Here is a 17814-nt window from a genome sequence, read left to right as displayed (position 1 = left end):
TTATTTTGGCCGTTTTGGGGGTATTGTGTTGTCTTGGTATTGTGCTGTATTTGTTGTCCTTGTGTTGACTATTGCGGTGTATTGTGATCTATTGCGGTTTTGTATTGTATTTGTATTGTATTCCTTATGCTTGGGTTGACTATTGTAGTCTATTGCCTTGCTTGTCTGGCTGTTGTATGGTACCTCTAACCGAGACACCGAGAGAATACGTTTTTATCCGAGACGACGAGAAAGCTAACGGGCGGGGGGGGTGGGGGCGATTCAAGAATGCTGACGTATGGCGAGCCCTGATATCCTTATCCTTGACTATTGTATTGTTATCGTATTGTCTTGCGTTTTTATTGTATGGTGGTCTGTTGTGTTTGTTGTCCTTGACTTGACTTGGTTGTTGTGGGGTATGGCGTGGCGTGGCGTGGCGTGGCGTTTCTTATCATTGTCCTTGTCTTTTGCTATCGTAGTCTTGACTGTTGTATTGCTCATCCTCTTCCTTGTTTCAACTTTGCTTGACTTTGCTTGATTTGAGGTGTGGGGTGAGGCGAAAACCTTGTTTGTAGTTGGGTTGACTTTGCTTGATTTTCGCTATTTTTGTGCTATTGTGTCGCTTGATCTGAAGCGTAGGGTGAGGCGAAAACCTTGTTCAGACTTTGCTTGACTTTGCTTGATTTTTGCTTGATTTTTGATATTTTCTTGCTATTGTGTTGCTTGATCTGAAGCGTAAGCGAAGGCGAAAACCTTGTCAGGGCTGGGCTTGACTTTGCTTGATTTTTGGTATTTTTTTGGTATTGGGTTGCTTGATTTTGCTTGATCTGAAGCGTAGGGTGAGGCGAAAACCTCGTCAGGACTGGGCTTGACTTTGCTTGATTTTTGGCGTTGTGTTGGTTGATTTTGCTTGATCTTGAGGCATAGGGTGAGGTGAAAATGTTGTTTGGACTGGGCTTGACTTTGGTTGATTTTTGCTTGATCTGAGGCGTAGGTTTAGGCGAAAACGTTGTCAGGACTGGGCTTGACTTTACTTGATTTTTGGTATTTTTATTTGTATTGTGTTGGTTGATTTTGGTTGATGTGAGGCATAGGTTTAGGCGAAAACCTCGTCAGGACTGGGCTTGGTTTTGGGTTCATTTTGGTATTTTTTTGGTATTGCATGGCTTGATTTTGGTTGATGTGAGGGGCAGGCTTAGGCGAAAATGTTGTTCAGACTTGGGTTCATTTTGGATGATTTCTGCTATTTTTTTGGTATTGTGTTGGTTGATTTTGCCTGAGTTATTGCTGTTGTATTGCTTGTCTTGCTGGGGTATTGTATTGTGGTGTATTGTAGCGTGTTGCTAAGCTATCTAACCGAGAAGCGAGACACCGAGAGAATACGTTTTTATACGAGACGACGAGAGAGCTAACGGGCGGGTGGGTGGGGACGGTCTAACATATGATTGCCCTGCTTATCCTTATCCTTATCCTTGACTATCGTATTGTTATCGTAAGTTATCGTATCGTAGTCTATCGCGTTTCTTATCCTTGTCTTGACTATGGTATCGTGTTTCTTATCCTTGACTTGCTTATCGTATCGTAGTCTTGACTATCGCGTTTCTTATCCTTGACTTGCTTATCGTATCGTAGTCTTGACCGTCGTGATCCTTATCCTTGTCTTTTGCTTGTTTTCTTGATTTTTTGCTATCGTAGTCTTGACTATCATATTCCTTATCCTTATCCTTATGGCCCGGGTCGAATCCTCGTTCAGACTTTGCTTGATTTTGCTTGATTTTTGCATTTTTATCGGAGTAGTTCCCACGGTTGAGTTGCTTTGTTGAACCCTTCGATTTCGAGTATTTTGCTTATAATTCATTAGGATCTTATCCTATTGATGTCATTAGACTATGGATAGACTCCCCTTGACGAGGGCTACGACATTGGTTTTCATCAATTAGTTGATCAGGTATTAGCTTACATAATGTCTTTGTCTTGTCATGGAGTCGAGCCTCCGATGGAACTGTTCCAGTGGAGATCATTGTTGTCGACACCCTGGTACTCTGTGACCCTCCAGTGGAACGGTTCCAGTGGAGATCATTGTTGTTGATACCCTGGTACTCTGTGACCCTCCAGTGAACAGTTCCAGTGGAGGATTATATTTGTGAAATGTCTTGAAACGACCCCTTCTTAACCACGACCCATATAGAAAAGTGCTATATAATCTGTGGAGATAGGCTCATCCATGCGAAATCAGCCACCTTTACACTTAATCTCCCAGGGATCCAAATCCTCGGTTTTTCTTCGATGTGAAAAGACAGTCTGTGGTATCTTGAGAGGGCGGCTGCTTTCGCTGACTGTGTGAACAGACGCTGAAAAGAGTCATAGGCAACAGCAAACGAATTGCGTCGAGGTCTCGGCTGAAACTGCTGCGTGAGCCTGAATTGCAAGCGAGAGACATCGTCTCATGAGTACTGATTCGGCGTGTGGCGAATCCGTCTTGGGCGTAGTACGTCTACATATAAATTTAGATGCATTGATATGAGCAGAAAGGGAGGTACCCACCACGTCTTGACAATGTTCGCATCGAGGAATGTGTGTGCATTTGGTACCCTGGAAGAGGACATACTTCCACTGGCGGGGAACCGAGTGGAAGGAGAGTGGTTTTGAAATGTAAGCTATTAGGAGCACTTCGTTGAGAACAAACACCCATCCGAACTCCACTTGCGACTTTATTAGGCAACTGCAGTGTTAGATGTAACTCAGGACAAGTCAGAGATTGAATTGTACTATAGTATTACCAAGTGGTAATACCATACGCGCACCATGTCACCGTTGTGTCAGGCGGCTGGTCATGGATCTATCGAAGACTCTTAAAACAAACGATTCGATGAAAGGAGGCTGATAAGAACTTACATGTCCTAACAAACACATCGGATAAGTGATCATGCCGCGTCCAAACATCGAATATCCCCTCGGAGCTGATATATATGTCTATATTAAATCAGAGAGGATACATGATGCCTGCAGGGAGGACATCAACAGTGAATACCAAGCTATTATTATAAGTGATAAGTACTCGTCCAAGTCATAAATATCTCATCCACAAGTAAAACCTCCGCGTAAGCCTCGTGAATCACAAACCATGATTGATTCTCAGACGTCGACTAGTCCCAGAAGAGTATGTACTGACCTTTTGCACCTCGGAATCTAAGCGTTAAGCCGCGGGAGCATCCAGAATCCAATGTAACACGGAGCGGGGGGATCTACATACCAACTTCGAGCAACTGGCCCTAGCTTGGCGAGCTCCAAGTCGGACAATAACAAGTATGGCCATCGACTGGTATGGTGCCGTGGTAGAACTGGCCTTTATGTTGCGCACCTCGGAGTCCCAGCCGCGGATATTCCATGATCCAAAACGTATCTTGTCGTACCATATAGGCCAGGGCGCTAGACCTTCGATCATCACGTGATAAAATGGGGGGATCTACCCGTAGAAAGTTGAGGCAACGATTTTTGTCTAAAGAACTACGCAACGATCGCTCTGAAAAAAACGCGGTATACGCACTATTGTGGAGTAGATCAGGAATCCTGCAGACATGCGCATGTGCGTGTGGTGGTCCTTTATATAGCGATCGAGATGGATATTATCATTGGATATTTGGGTGATCAGATCCAGAACAATACGCACGTGCACGTGGCGTAGCGCCGTATAAATCTTCTGGTAAGAAGTGAATACTGTGGCGGCTGCAAATACATGAAGGACGCTGAACGGGAGCGCCACAAACTGGGGGATCTGCGTTGCAAATCTGATCATTACGGGATGCGCGGGGTGAGGACGTTGAGAAGGAGAAGAAGAAGCAAATGGGAGAACTCGCTGTTTGATATCATCCATCTTTACAATCCAGATTCACGTGCACTAGTGCATTCGAATTCGGACTGTCAGTACTAGTGTTGATATCAGTCTAGGAGCAAGAGTGATGCACCTGGTAGATAACAATAGATAATAATACTATTTTGGGCGACTGCGCTTTCCAACTCATGAGTCGGGGTCATGTGCCTACGTCATCCGATGGCCGAAGATACGAATGAGCGCTAGACTAGGCCAGAAGACTAGTTATGAACGCACATTATCAGGTGATGAGTAAGAAGTGATGGGTGAGGGAATAAGAAGACGAACACGGGCTAGATTTTAGAAAAGAATTCCAAGAACCACGATAGGGTTTATTGCTAGTGCTGACAGCTCTATGTATGCGCGTGAACGCGAACGTGTCGGTCATACAGATGCAACTCGAAGGACGCGATTGTCGAAGTTGATGCATGCGAAGATGTGGGGCAAAACGTTCCAAAGACGTGGCCGACACGGAGTGCATGGAGGCGCGGAATTGAAAGTTGATAAAGTGTCACCTGAAGCGGGGCTCATCTGGTCGTGTAGGTGTACCAGGACATAATACTGGGGCAGTAGGTTGACTTGGCACGTCATGAAAGAAGCGTGGCGCAGACATCGCGTAGGTTGAGGATACCGCGACGCAAAAAGGGGCGGGATGCAGCCGAAGTGGCGCGAAGGCGGCGTATCGTGTGATGCGGCACCCAATTTTTTTGTGTCAATCGAAGATTATGTGAGCTAGGAGACCAGGACATGAATCAGAATATGAATACAAGACTTGAAGTGGAACGACTCGAAGATATGGAAACGTTGAAATTTGATAGAGAGTGTACATACTTATGAAGTGAAGTGATGCGCGCGCGGGGAAGCATGCAAGTATATAAAGACGAGGGGCGGGGATGGACGGCGAACACGAGAACGACACCCTTGAAATGGTAGTGAGCGATACTAAAGAAGTTGTGGAGGATCGTTGTAAGGCACGAGCAGCACTTACCACGCGGTACTCGCGAAAATTTTGCTGTCGCGGCAAGGTGGAGGCGAACATGCATGGGGTATCTCGGGAGAGATGGCACAGCACACGGTTGATATGTTATTCGAATGGCAGAGCAATACTCTTCAGAAGGAGTGTTTTGTTTTTTGCACAGATTCTGAAGTGGATGTGACACCGGGGGCTGTGCACATACCCAGTCCACGTTGTCGAGGTTGACCGGTTAGTCATCGATGGCCGGATCCGCGGAATCAAATTAGGTGGACGAGCTGTGATTGGGTGGGGGTAAATTGTTGAGTACTTACGGGAGTTAGGTGAGTTAAATAAGGAGTGGCCATGCCATGTGTTCTAGTCTTCATTTTCTCGTCGACAACGTCTCGTCCTCGTTCGAAGCATTCAGGCCATAGAATGCGTGTGCTGCAACTCGTTTGCTGAACAATAACGATACACGAGTTATAATCTGTTGGCGCGCAACTCAAGACTCGCAATTGGAATCCGGTGATTCGCAGAACCGGGGGAACTTGGATAGAAGAGACGCGCTTGTCGGAAGCTCGGCTATCTTCGAGGACGACTAAGGGTGGATTTGCTCTGGATCTTAATCTCAAGACAAAGTTAATTGGAAGTTCGACATAGGACTACTAGAGCTATCATCTTTCACGACCAAGACACGATACAGGAGTCGATCTGGATTTAACTCTACTAATCCAAGACCATAATTCAGTCGGCATGTCAAACCGCCGAATGCCAGCTGATGTCGATCAAACTCATTCCGCAAACCTTTCATCCGGTTGTAAGTACCCATCACACCAGTTATCCACTATTCGAGCTAATTATCCTTTATTCGATTTCTTTGGCTCAATAGCGAGCGAACAACTACAAGATGACCAGCCCCACACTCAAGCACATTCCCTTTCTTCTTCTTCTGCTTCTTTTCACCAATCTACTTCCGCACCAGCAACTACAGGTGACCAGCAGTGGTTTCCAGCATCTCAACCGATGATCGTCACCAGCTCTTCCTTCTATGACCCCACTCAAGCCTCGGCCTTTACAGCCCAGCAGCCTACCATGACCGTCTGGGACAACCAATTCACACGTCCAAGTGGAGAATACTTTCCTAGACAACATACGACATACCAGCAGCCGTATCGCTTTGAGGGAGCAGGGACAAACCAGTATTCATTTGCTCAAGATCAACTTCAACAGCAGCAGCATTCTCAACCACGCCCCGTCGTACCCGCTGCACGGCGTTCGGCACGTGGTAGTGCTCGCTCTTCTGGGTACTATAGGCAGGGGGCGCACAAAGCCAAGTAAGTCTTTGAACCCCCCTATTACGTGATTTTATGCGACTCTCGAGTTTCGATCATCCTCTTGGATTTTCTTTTACCTTTTTCCGTTTATTTTCTTCCTTTATCTTCACTTTCTTCATTCCATTTTGTTCGTCTTTCTCCTTCCTCTCTGATGTACCCTTTCCAGCAATATTCGCAAGTCCCTCCTTCCGTTCCTTCCAATCTTCCTTCAGCCCAACCTGCTCCTCAGTCGTCTCAACAGCCAACAGGCCAAGCCCTCGCTGCACAGCGTACGACTCAATTAATCGCAGGTCAATTCCCACCAGTGCAGGCTGAACAGCAGTACCCGGCTCAGCAGCCCCAGCCCCATTTCTCGCCTCCGCCTACCCAGTCCCAGTTCCAGATCCAACAAACCCAATTCCCACCTACCCCACAGTTTTCTCAGAGTCAGGCTCAGGCCAGGCCGCAGAGTCAGTTCTCGCAACCCCATCATCCTCATGTTCCAACGCAATCGCATGCACACCCTCATGTCCCTGCGCACGCCCAACCTCAACCTCAGGTCCACACCCCTCCGAATCCACCCCAACAGTCTCAACACTATTCGGGACCATCAGATTCGTATTACCTTCAGAGCGATATGTATTATGCGATGAATACGCAGGGGAGTCAGAGTGCGCCTAGTCTTGTGAGTGTCTTCCTGCTTCTTTTTGGTTTTGGGCTTTGGGACGTATTTTTGGATGGCGGCGGACACGTACTCCCCCTATGCCTTGTTCTTTTTTTGGGATATGCCGGTTTGGACGGGATGACGTTCATATACGCGCCCGTGCATGGGCACTCCCCCTATATTTTGCGCCTCGTTATCGTTCCATCTTTGATCGTAATGGGATAGTCTCTTTCCTTATTCTTTGTGTCTTGTTCGCTTCCATTTTGTCCGGCCATGCCGGTTCATTTTTTTCAGATATGATCGGACGGCAGCGTATGGGTTCCATACTTTGTGTCCTCGCTCTCTCTGGGGTTGAACGTGCATATATGCGCCCATCTCATTTTCATCTTGAATCTTGAATCGCGCTAATAATCATTCATTTCCCGCTACTCCCTTGTCCTCCTCTGTGGAACCATCCGACACGGAACCTTCTCACTTCCTTGATCACGCCTGACTCGCAATCATGCCTGACTTGCAATCACGCTCGACTTGCGATCAACGTTTGAATCACTGATTGATCGACAACACTCACAGACACAGAGTACGGCCAATCTTGTGGGTGTTTTTAACGCTTGCTTTTTTCGGGGCATATTTGTTTATTCTTGACATGTTCATGCCTTATTCTCTTCTTTTGTTTCGGGACACGTCCGTCCGTCTATTCTATCCGAGGTGCATACATGGATATATGCGCCCATGTAGGGATAAAATCCCTTTTCTTATACTTCGTGCTTCGGTTTCTTCTTCTGTTATCCCGCAACACTGGTCCTGTTTGTTACATGTACCATCCTATGTTCCTTCCGCCATACTCCATTCCTCATTCTCATCTCAAATCTTGAATTGCGCTGACGATTGATCATTTCACGCTACCCTCCCTGTTCTCTTCCGCGGAACTGGAACATTATTATCAACTTCCTCGATTACACCCAACCTGCGATCACTGTTTGATTGCCAGCACTCGACGCACGCGCCCACGTCCACGCCCCACGCGCACTCAATGTCTCCCCACACACCTTTTGCAACGTTTGGGCCTCATACGCCACCTACGCCTTCTAGTGATGGGGGTGAGTGTTTTTCTTGTTTGTCATTGTACTTTGTCGGCTTGTTGTTTTCATTTTTGTGTTTCGATGGCTCGAGCTTTTTTTGTGCACTTGAATAGTCTATTTTGGCTTCGTGACCAGTTCTGCTCGCTTTGGTTCGGTTTCTCCATCGCTCTTTGATGCGTGCATCGGGTGACGGAAGCACGTGGGCCGTCTGTGCCCGAACACGCGATGCCATGCGTGCTACTCGGTCAGCTGATGGGACTTTGTGGATGGAGTTCTTGACGCCTTGATGTCGAGAGGCCTCCTTTTATCGGTTATCTTATATCGAAGAACAGATAACGTTCTTTCGGTTATCGATACCGATTATCAGCCATTTCATATTTTGGCGCGAGGTCAATACTTGCGCCCGAACACGTGATGCCACGGATCGCTCAATGTTTATTGATGGGATTCTGTCGACGGAGCTCTTGGCACTTTGTTCAAGAGATGCACCAGTTATTTCTGATCGAGGAACGGAGATCGTTCTCTCAATGTGGCGTCAATACTCAGGGCTATGCTATATTACATTATCAGACTTCGTGAGCCCCTTTTGGATGCAATGGGCTCTTGCCCAGCACTCAAATCACTTTCTCATTTTCTGGATTTTGCGCACGACACAGGATGAAGTGCGAGCCATAATGATCCACGTGTCTTGTATATAGTTGCGCTGACGGCGTTAACAACCTCGTGGCCAAACTAGCGCCCCGGCACAGTTGAACCCGAACATCATCTAAGTCTCTTTGCTACCATCTATTGCGGGGTCCCGTGTCTTCTAGCGTACTGACGCTTATCTCTTCTTATTCTACCTTTGGCACAAACAGGCCCCTTACTTGGACTCCCGCGCTCACACGACTCTGTCTCCCCGGCCTCATACGCAAGCCATCCTACATCCTCCTCATTCGACGATTCGTCTTCGGGGCATCCAGCATCGTCTGCGGGCTCGGGTATTGCGCATATGACTTCACAGGGTATGGGACATGCTGCAACTTCGTCGGTCTCCACTGTCACCCCTGGATCGCCGCCAATCGTCGCCGCGCCACATCAGCAGCAGCAGCAGCGTGCGCAGATACGCCAACGCCCGATTATGCCGATCACTGCAGCAACGACAACGGCTCAGGCAGGTCCCGCACGCCCTCCAATCGTACCGAAGCCGCCCGCCCCTCGCCCCGCAACAAATCGAAGAGCTCGTGCTCCAAAGCGACCAAGGCCATCGACATCTCAGGGCGGCGGCGGCGGCGGGGGTGGCGACAGTGACGATGATAGTGATGACGACGATGTAGTAGAATGGACTGGACCACCTATGCCTCCACAAGGCGCAGCTACAGGGATGCCGGGTCAACGCAAGTGAGTGACCTCGTACGTTTATTAAATCGGAAATAGTGTGCTGATTGTGCTGTCTTGTACGTTTTCTTCCTTTTCTGTTTCCTCGCCTGCTTTCGTGGACGTGGCTTCCTTACGATCGTCTTATTCGGGGTCGTATTTCTGCAAATGGTTTGGTTCGTTGATCCTCGCGTGGTAACTAAACACATTTGTGTTGGCGTAACGGCCCTGTCCTGATCTCGTGCGCGCTCGATACTGCTGGTTTCAATGGCAACTGCTCTGGTTATGTCAATTACTGGCCCCGATACGATACTAACCAACTCAATCGACATTGGATCCGATCCTACGTTTCTGGTGACTCTTTGACGGCGTTACCGCGGCCAAAACAACTGTACTAACCTTGACGTGTGTATGACCTTGATGGCACGCATGATCTTGTATGCTGGATGGAACCCTGCTTTCCCGCTGCGCTCCATCCTTATATCCTCGTTCTGGTTGCGGTGTCGTTTTCTTTGTCACACAATTTCCGCTGACGTCGCGCTACCTGCACATTGGCACCTGTCAATTGTGTTTGCTCCTTCCGTTTACTCAAAAATCGTTGGTCTGTGATTATGCCATTGGCATTTTTTTCATTATGGTCTGCGATGCGCGCTGGTCGGACGTTCTTTAACTTGTGCACTTCCACGTTTGTTCGTTCTCGTCACCTTTTCATTGGTGTTCCTATCGTTGGTGCGGATGGCTATGTTCTATCTTGCTAAATCTTCACATTTTTTTCACTCCAACCTTTTGCTGTGGTTCATCTCAACTTTCTTTCACTTGCGCAACGTTCGGCTCGGCCCTTCTATTTGTGATCGTTGTGGATATCCTACTGCTAAACCTTCTACCATAACCTCGCGCGATTGACGTGCAACCCGAACCGGCTATCTCTGCCTATGTTCTCGTGCCGACTCCCGACTCCGGCTATATTTTCTGTCTTCCCGCTCCGGCTACATCTGTTACCGACACTAAATCCTGACGATAACTTGACATCGCGGCACCTTCTTGCACTGCCGACCCGACATCTTGGCTGACCTTGGCTTGCTCTAATTCCGTGCCCCACCTCTCAATATCGTAATTCTACCGGTTTGTCAACCCCCGTCCTGCGACCTGGCTATACGCTGCGTTTTACACGCCTTCGTCGCCTTGCTTTTTCGCCTGCCCGTACGGTGTCTTTGGACTCGTTGCCTCGTGAAAATACACTCACCCACGATGACGATTTGCTTACATAATTAATTGACTTGCTTCCCGTCCGGCGCTCGTGTCTTGCCCCACACGTTCCATCTTTTCGGCTCGGTGATTCTTCCCCAACTACTGCTATGTATTTTCTACCTCTTCTGTCGTTTTCCGAATTTGCGCTCTCACGAATGCCACTACAGAACTGGAGCGTGTACACATTGCAAACGCCTGAAGGTACGTTATCTTTCTTTTTGCACTTCCATTCCATATATCATGGTGCTGTGGTCTGATTGCTTACCAAATTCTTGTTCTCTTCTCCTATCTACGATGAATTGATATCCTTGCAATCTGCGACACGATATATTTCGTCATGAATTCATACTGTCTCCGGTCTACCTCTACTCCGAACGTGCCTTGGTGTCTGATGTCTGCCTCGACGGAAACTCGTGCCCTCACTTTCGGACCTCCTTTTGGACTACCGCTTCTCTTCTGGGGCTGTTGTGGGTTCCTCGCACGGCATCATGGTTCCTCCTGCGACTGAATCGTTAACCTCCGGTGATGGCTCGTAATTCTTCACACCTGCGGACTTCCATCCACATCTTCCGATATTACTAAACTCCTATTTCGCTGCTCGGTCCCTATCCTCCACTCGGCACTACTTGAATGTGCGAACGTACCCCGCACATTTATGCGCCCTGTTGCCGGCTCCTGGACCCTTTGATTATCGGAATGTAACGTTCTGCTCCCGAAATGGATCGTACTCCTCGTTTTGGATGTCATGTGATTGTTTTCGGCTTCGATTGAACATATTCATTCGATCTTGTGACATCGGTTTGCCGTTTCACTTGTCTCCGGTCGACATTACAGATGAAATGCGACTTTCCGGACGGGGCTAGTACTTGCAAGCGTTGCGCAACCGGAGGGCACCCTTGCATCGTAGAAGGTCGTAAACCTAGGACAGCGCCAAAGTAAGTCCCTGACTCGTTCTTCTGATTTCAAAACGACGATCATCCTTCATTTTGGATGTCGTAACTTCTCGCTCTTTATTTGGAACCGGGACATGTCTTTGTACCGACTGTGTTTTTTTACACTTTTCTCGGCATTGGCTGGCCTTCCTGCTAAGTCAAATGGGATATGACTGAACTTGAGTATATATCCATATCTGGAGATCCAGACCGGCCTCGAGACATCTTTCAATCTTTTTTCATTCTCGGTCGTCAATTTCTTCACAATTTCCGGTTCCTACTATCCTTTATTCGTCATTCATGTTTCGAACCAAGCACAAGTCGTGTCAGTCTTGCGTTCTGATTGTCCATCATCGCATTTTCTTGGTTCCTATTTAAACCTGGTTACTTTTTGGTTGTCAGTCATCCCCACTGTACTGTCTTTGTTGACTGTTCTTCATATGCCCCGTTCGCGGTCTTCATCTGTTGATTCCTCTTCGTCTTTGTCGTCTTCATTTTCTGATACTATGTCGTCCACGATGTCACATTACTCATACAACCCTCCCCGTGTTAGCAAACGAGAGTACCTCTTGGCTCAGATCCGTCACAAGGATCAGATCATAGAGTCTCTGTTGAAGCAGGTGGGTCGTTCGCCATGATGCTTCGATACATTCGTTCACTGACGTTCCTTGTCGAGCAGTTGCACAACCCTTACTTGGCGACGCCGCTTTCGGTTGCATCCTTCAAAGCAGCGACATCACCATCTGACAGTGACAACATGAACGTTGTTGACTGGCTTGATCGTCTGCAGGCTAGCACCAGGCAACCAGGGATGGCCTCGCCTACCGACCCTGACTTCCTTCGTAACTTGCGCAACCCCCCTGCAGCTATTGTGGATGATTCCGAGGATGATGATCCCAACGCTGAAGAGGGTCCCGTCGAAGAAGAGGACGTTGAGAAAGTCAGGAACTCGCTCCCTGACGCTGCTGTGCCTATTGGGCTGCTCGCAAACTTGTCTTTAGACAAGGATAAAGATAAGGGTAAAGGCAGAGGTCGCCAAGGTGGTAACACTGGTGCAGGTGGCAGTAACTCGAAGCCCGAAGACGACGATGACAATGTGGTAAGTAATGGCTCCTTTGCATGATGTCGGCCCCGTGTTTATGACGGTAATTACTTGCAGGGTGTGGCCAATAAAGAGTATTTTTTACCTGGTAAGATGCTGTCGTGGCACAACACTATACGCTGTTTCTAATAACCTAGTAGGTCCTGCCTCGGACTTGAATATACGCAAAACCCTGGTGGAACAGCACACACCGGAGATAGTTCTCCACGGACTTGTGAATAACGCTGACGTTGAAAAGCTTTTCGATATGTAAGGTCACACAGTTCTTTACTTTCCTTCTGCTGACGTATGTCCGTCAACACAGATTCTGGAAGCAAATTAATGTAAGTGTATGCTTCTAAAGCTAGAAAGAAACTGCGACTTATTAATCTATCTTACAGCCATTCATTGGCCTCCTCGATCCCACGTTACATACATCTCAATCCATCTTCCAAAGGTGTCCCTTCTTGTTCACCGTTAGTACGTAACTACTCTCTTGATATCATCTGTTAAGCGCCTAACTTGAGATGCACAGTCTGTGCTATTTCTTCGCGTTATTACAAGGAGAAGTCTGAGATCTATCCTGTTGCTATGCACTTTGCGAAGCACTCTGCGGCTAACGCGCTCATCGACGGCTGGAAATCCGTTGAGCTATGTCAAGCTTACATTCTCATGAGCATTTATGCTGTCCCAGCTCGCAAGTGGGAGGAAGACAGAAGCTGGTTGTACACAGGACTTGCGGCGCGGTATGCAGTACATACCCTTCCTTTCATTTCTAAAGCTTATCGTTGTCACTCTAGGATTGCTACAGACTTGAATTTACATCAGGTCTCTGCAACACAGCCTCAGACAGAGCGCCAGGAGCGAGAGATGTTGAATCGCACTCGCGTGTGGATGATATGTTTTAATATCGATAGATCAACTGCTACACAGTTTGGCAAGCCCTCGACGATTAAGGAGGACTATATCACTCGTCATTCCGCAGACTGGTACAAACAATCTCGCTTCAGAGACAAGGTGTGTTCCAATATATCTTCTCGTCTCGGGTGCTGATCAGTTGTGCTGAAGTTTGATATCCACCTCTGTGCTTATTCAACGCTTCTTCGTATCGTGGGCCGGTTCCATGACGATATTTTCTCAGACCCTAGCTCTCCAACTGGTTTGAACAAGGTTTGCGCCCTTCATTTGCGCCTACTTAGTGACTAAACCGGCCTTGTAGGGTATCAACTTCCTTCAGGTCACGCTAGAACACGATCGTCATCTTACAAACTATTTTGAGGAATGGACCAGACGCTTTAATGAGGAATCTGATCCTGGAGGTACGATTTCATTCCAGAAGCAATAGTCAAACACGTGCTCATTCCTGTGCCTTAGATCCCGGAAGTGTATTCCGATGCACTCTGCTACCTTTGTATGTTCTGTGTTTCAATCGTCTGCGAGACCAGCTAATGTGCCTCTAGCTTGGTCAGCTATTCACGTCTTGTTATGTACTCTTTCGGATTTCAACACGCCTTCCAACGAGGTATGGAGGCGAGCGACAACGTCTTTCTTGACAAGGTCAGTACTTTTGTGGTCCCGTATCCCAAACCATCTTACCGAACTTTATGTAGTGTTTCGACTCCGCAAAGGTGGTCATTAAGCAAATGATTGAAGTGCTGGCACCTAGTGGTCTCATGTGCGCTGCCCCTGATGGTAACATACTATTCTGATCTGTGATGCTCTTGGTCTCATTATATTCCAAGGCCACTTCGTCTTTGCGTCTTTCGCCTCTGCATTCATGCTCAAGGTGAAAACTTACATATCCAATGTGGCGCTATTCTTACCTCATTACTCAGCTTCTGCGTCCCGAGTTTTCTCAGCTGTTGACCCGTCAGATGGAGGACGAAATCTTCGAACTCATTGGCCGCCTGATCACAACGCTTCAAGATGTTGCCATTGATGAACGTCACACACCACGCCTATATGCTCGATTCCTCGCCAGCCTTCTTACAAGGCATAGGAAAGGTGGAGGCTCCGTTGGTGGGCGTCTTCAACACGCTCCACCTCAAGGCCAAGTTTCTCGTCAACCTGAACCTCGTAACTTCGCTTCGCAACATTCGATGTCACCTTCAGGAACAAGATACTCTGGTGGACCAGCGTCAGGCATGTCGCAGCAAGGACGCGACAATGATTCCATGCAGATGACTCTCAACCGAGGCCCTTCGAGCTCTTCATCACAGGCATCTACACCTCCTTCCGCGACTCCTATGATATACTCCGAAGCTGCTTACTCTCGCACTCAGTCGAACCATGGAGTTTTAGATAGCGATATGGATGTTGGAATGGCAGATGTGCTATCGGAGAGCGGGACATTGGCAGCTATGCATGCACTCAACGATGCCTGGTGGAGTAATATGATGATGCCAGGGTATGTTCCGTGTCTGTTCTTCTTTGCGGCACAACTGATCGATTTCAAAGGTTCTCTTGGCCTGAAGGACCACAATTGAACGGCGTTGCAGAAGTTTACAATCAAGGAATACCAGGCATCCACCCAAGCTTTGGAGGGTACACAGCTGAACCACAGCTAGCAATGTAACTTTTTCGTCCGTAAGACATTAGTTATATGACATCGTCAAGGGTCGGAAATTTCTCTTCTATTAGTATTGAGTATTCTTTGGTTTCACGCAGCATTACTGTATTCATGATCTTGCTTTCACTACTGTACACTGTACACTTGGTCATTCATGTTTTCTTTTTCAGAATCTTACACACCTAGATGATACTAGCAGCATCTCAAATGTCTTGACTCGAGCTTTAATAATGCTTTCAAAAATATTGCCCGCAAGTCTTATCTAAGTTATGTTGTGATGCGTCGCCCATGGTGCGCTCGACAACTTGGAACGTTCAAGCTAACGCAACTGCTGCCGGCAATCACATAGGAACGTTTGAATCATGGCAATGTTGGGTTGAATCTCTAACCGGAAGCACAAATTGAAGGGGTGAAAATACTTGGCAGGGTTAGCGCGGCATATCCCCGATGACTACTAGCTCTAAACACATGCCACTTGCTAGTCCGAGTCGGACATTCGCCACAAGCTTAAAACGCACCACAGAATTAAACTAGCACTGGATAATTAATTCGGACTCCTCTTCTGATGGCATTATTATCATCCTTCTCCTCGCCTCTGGGCCCTGGCACAGCGTCCGGCTAATGGAACGTGCACTTGGCTGAAGAAATAATTTCGGTCAGTGAGTTGTCCCGTGAGCGCTCAATTCAATATTTACAAAAATCTGGAGGGGGCAGTAATCCAAGGTTCCGAGTAATCAATTATGAAGCCCTGGACGAATTGACCGTCACTAGCTATAGTACTTATGATCCATCGGATCCGGGAGGTGCGGCTGAACATTGCATGCTAGGGATTCAGAATTCTTTTTTCGCTGCCAACTTATATTATGGCGTATCAGTATACGTTCTGCTTATCGCCGAATCATGCTCAGGTACAATCAGGTACGTACATATTGTACGATCCCCTGCTCATGCCGACCCATATCTCCGATATCGATATGTCCACTCTTTCTGGACCTCGACATGCATGAGGCAGGGACGTTGTTAGCAACTCCCCCTCAAACAATATCAAACAAGTTACATTGTCTTCTCTTTCACCATCCGTCACGGTCCTGAGCAAATCCTAGGCGCTGTCAAACAAAACACAGCATACCATCATGATGGTATTAAATAGCGGGCGTCTAACACTCGACTCGCATCTTGGCGTATCACGTCCTGGATGACTCGGATACACAATCTTCGTGGGATATCAAACATCGGGGTGTGACTCGCTAAGCCTCTCGTATTCTAACAAGGCAACGGGCAACAGGGCTCGTAGAACTACTGCAATCGCTCCATTGTCGCATTGCATTTCATGATATGTCCCTTCGTACTCATAACCGTCACGGGTTGCTAACAGTGCACATACCTCCCGAGCTCGTACCATCAATTCTACAACATATTTCACCTACTCCTCCATCTCCACTCCCAGGACCGGCTTTCATAGATAGGTCATGGCAACAGTATCGACATGATCTTCGTGCATTCATTCAGTGTGCGTTGGTCTGTCGAACTTGGTGCACTTTCACCCGCGAAATCATGTTGCACACCCTCATCGTCCCATGGCTGGATGAGAGTATTCTCCAGCTGTGTTCAATTCTACGGCAATTTGGTTCCTATTCGCGCGTCATGATAATCTTCACAATAGACGCAGGCGATTCAGTACGGCTGAACCGCAATGATTTTTGCGTTGCCTTGGACGGTTGTTTCAGTTCGATGCCGCAAATGCCGAAAGTGGAAATTTATGGCGCAATGGACAGGATATTTGGGTATTCATTGCCAGCTGAAGTTGGGCGCTTTGATCTCCTGTCGTTGCGCTCTCTCAAGTTGGCGGGAAGTGTGGGGCACAGTGGAAAATCACTCCTTGATGCTCTAGGGCGCGTTGCGCCGTTCCTGGAAACCTTGGAGATAATGTATTTCGAGACATGGCCATTTGACCATTCACTTCCTACCTCACTGGGAAAACTTCACAGCCTCATCTTGCATTGCACCTACTTGTCAGTCCCAGGGGTCATTGACCTTCTTCGTGGACCTGACGAGGATGGAAACAGCGGGCAGGTCCTGCAAAAGCTTGTCATCATCCCAGGTCGCCTTCAAAGCATCCCGCCGCCAGATATCACGCCTCTGCTCACATTCGACTCGACCGGCGAGCGTCTCCGATTTTTAATGATACACGCACTTGATCCGTGCCGTTCACTGGAATGTTGCCCTGCTCTCGAGACATTCGTTTACGTATCTCCGACGAGTTCAAACATATTTCCGTTTTTACCTCGCACGCTTCGTCGGCTTGCTATTTCAGTAATGTTGCTGTCTCCTTCGAATCGTTTTGTTGCATATATCTCATCCGAGAATGCACGAAACCTATTGCATCTTGCCGTAGCTCTCAAGCATGATGCCGATTTGGCGTTCACGACTACGAGCGAGTTGTTCATCAGTGTCACGGAGGCTTGCAAAGATGCTGGAGTGTCGCTGACCTGGATGGTTCCGGGTATGCTGGGGCTGGGTCTTGAGGGGTGGGATGATGTCACAGAGCTGTTCCAGACCGTCCAATCCTTGCCAAGGGCTAGGCTCAAGCTGATCTGATGATCTTATGTGCAATCTATACCAGCTATTTATTGTTCGCTTGCTGTCAATTAAATTGGTACTACTTAGTCTGGAATAGTTGGTCTTTATTTCTATTCAAAAAGTCATAATGTTTCAACTTTAACCAGTTTGTCGCTTGCATTGAATTTTGAATAGGGTAACTGAA

General features: G+C 47.7%; 5 protein-coding genes across 5 annotated transcripts; all 5 read left to right on the top strand.

The window, feature by feature from the left end:
- Nucleotides 1–5558: 5558 nt before the first annotated feature.
- On the top strand, nt 5559–6143 carry BJ212DRAFT_1476232 (uncharacterized protein; the record flags this gene model as incomplete). Its single annotated transcript, XM_041339345.1, has 2 exons — nt 5559–5622; nt 5695–6143. 2 exons carry the CDS (start codon nt 5559–5561, stop codon nt 6141–6143), a joined length of 513 nt encoding a protein of 170 aa, XP_041198665.1.
- A 147-nt stretch (nt 6144–6290) lies between these two features.
- On the top strand, nt 6291–7007 carry BJ212DRAFT_1476231 (uncharacterized protein; the record flags this gene model as incomplete). Its single annotated transcript, XM_041339344.1, has 1 exon — nt 6291–7007. One exon carries the CDS (start codon nt 6291–6293, stop codon nt 7005–7007), a length of 717 nt encoding a protein of 238 aa, XP_041198664.1.
- Nucleotides 7008–7815: 808 nt separating this feature from the next.
- On the top strand, nt 7816–9248 carry BJ212DRAFT_1476230 (uncharacterized protein; the record flags this gene model as incomplete). Its single annotated transcript, XM_041339343.1, has 2 exons — nt 7816–7882; nt 8722–9248. The coding sequence occupies 2 exons, from the start codon at nt 7816–7818 to the stop codon at nt 9246–9248; spliced, it is 594 nt and encodes a 197-aa protein (XP_041198663.1).
- Nucleotides 9249–11918: 2670 nt separating this feature from the next.
- On the top strand, nt 11919–15056 carry BJ212DRAFT_1295984 (fungal-specific transcription factor domain-containing protein; the record flags this gene model as incomplete). Its single annotated transcript, XM_041332384.1, has 16 exons — nt 11919–12020; nt 12080–12499; nt 12560–12590; nt 12643–12751; nt 12807–12825; nt 12883–12961; nt 13017–13227; nt 13282–13498; nt 13550–13651; nt 13701–13800; nt 13856–13892; nt 13942–14038; nt 14092–14173; nt 14224–14267; nt 14317–14888; nt 14939–15056. The coding sequence occupies 16 exons, from the start codon at nt 11919–11921 to the stop codon at nt 15054–15056; spliced, it is 2340 nt and encodes a 779-aa protein (XP_041198662.1).
- A 1329-nt stretch (nt 15057–16385) lies between these two features.
- BJ212DRAFT_1476228 (uncharacterized protein) lies at nt 16386–17648 on the top strand (the record flags this gene model as incomplete). Its single annotated transcript, XM_041339342.1, has 1 exon — nt 16386–17648. The coding sequence occupies one exon, from the start codon at nt 16386–16388 to the stop codon at nt 17646–17648; it is 1263 nt and encodes a 420-aa protein (XP_041198661.1).
- Between the last annotated feature and the right edge of the window lie 166 nt (nt 17649–17814).

The sequence above is a fragment of the Suillus subaureus genome (genome assembly GCF_016647635.1).
Source record: "Suillus subaureus strain MN1 chromosome Unknown BJ212scaffold_3, whole genome shotgun sequence".
NCBI lineage: Eukaryota > Fungi > Basidiomycota > Agaricomycetes > Boletales > Suillaceae > Suillus > Suillus subaureus.
This window is presented reverse-complemented; position numbering and strand designations above follow the sequence as displayed.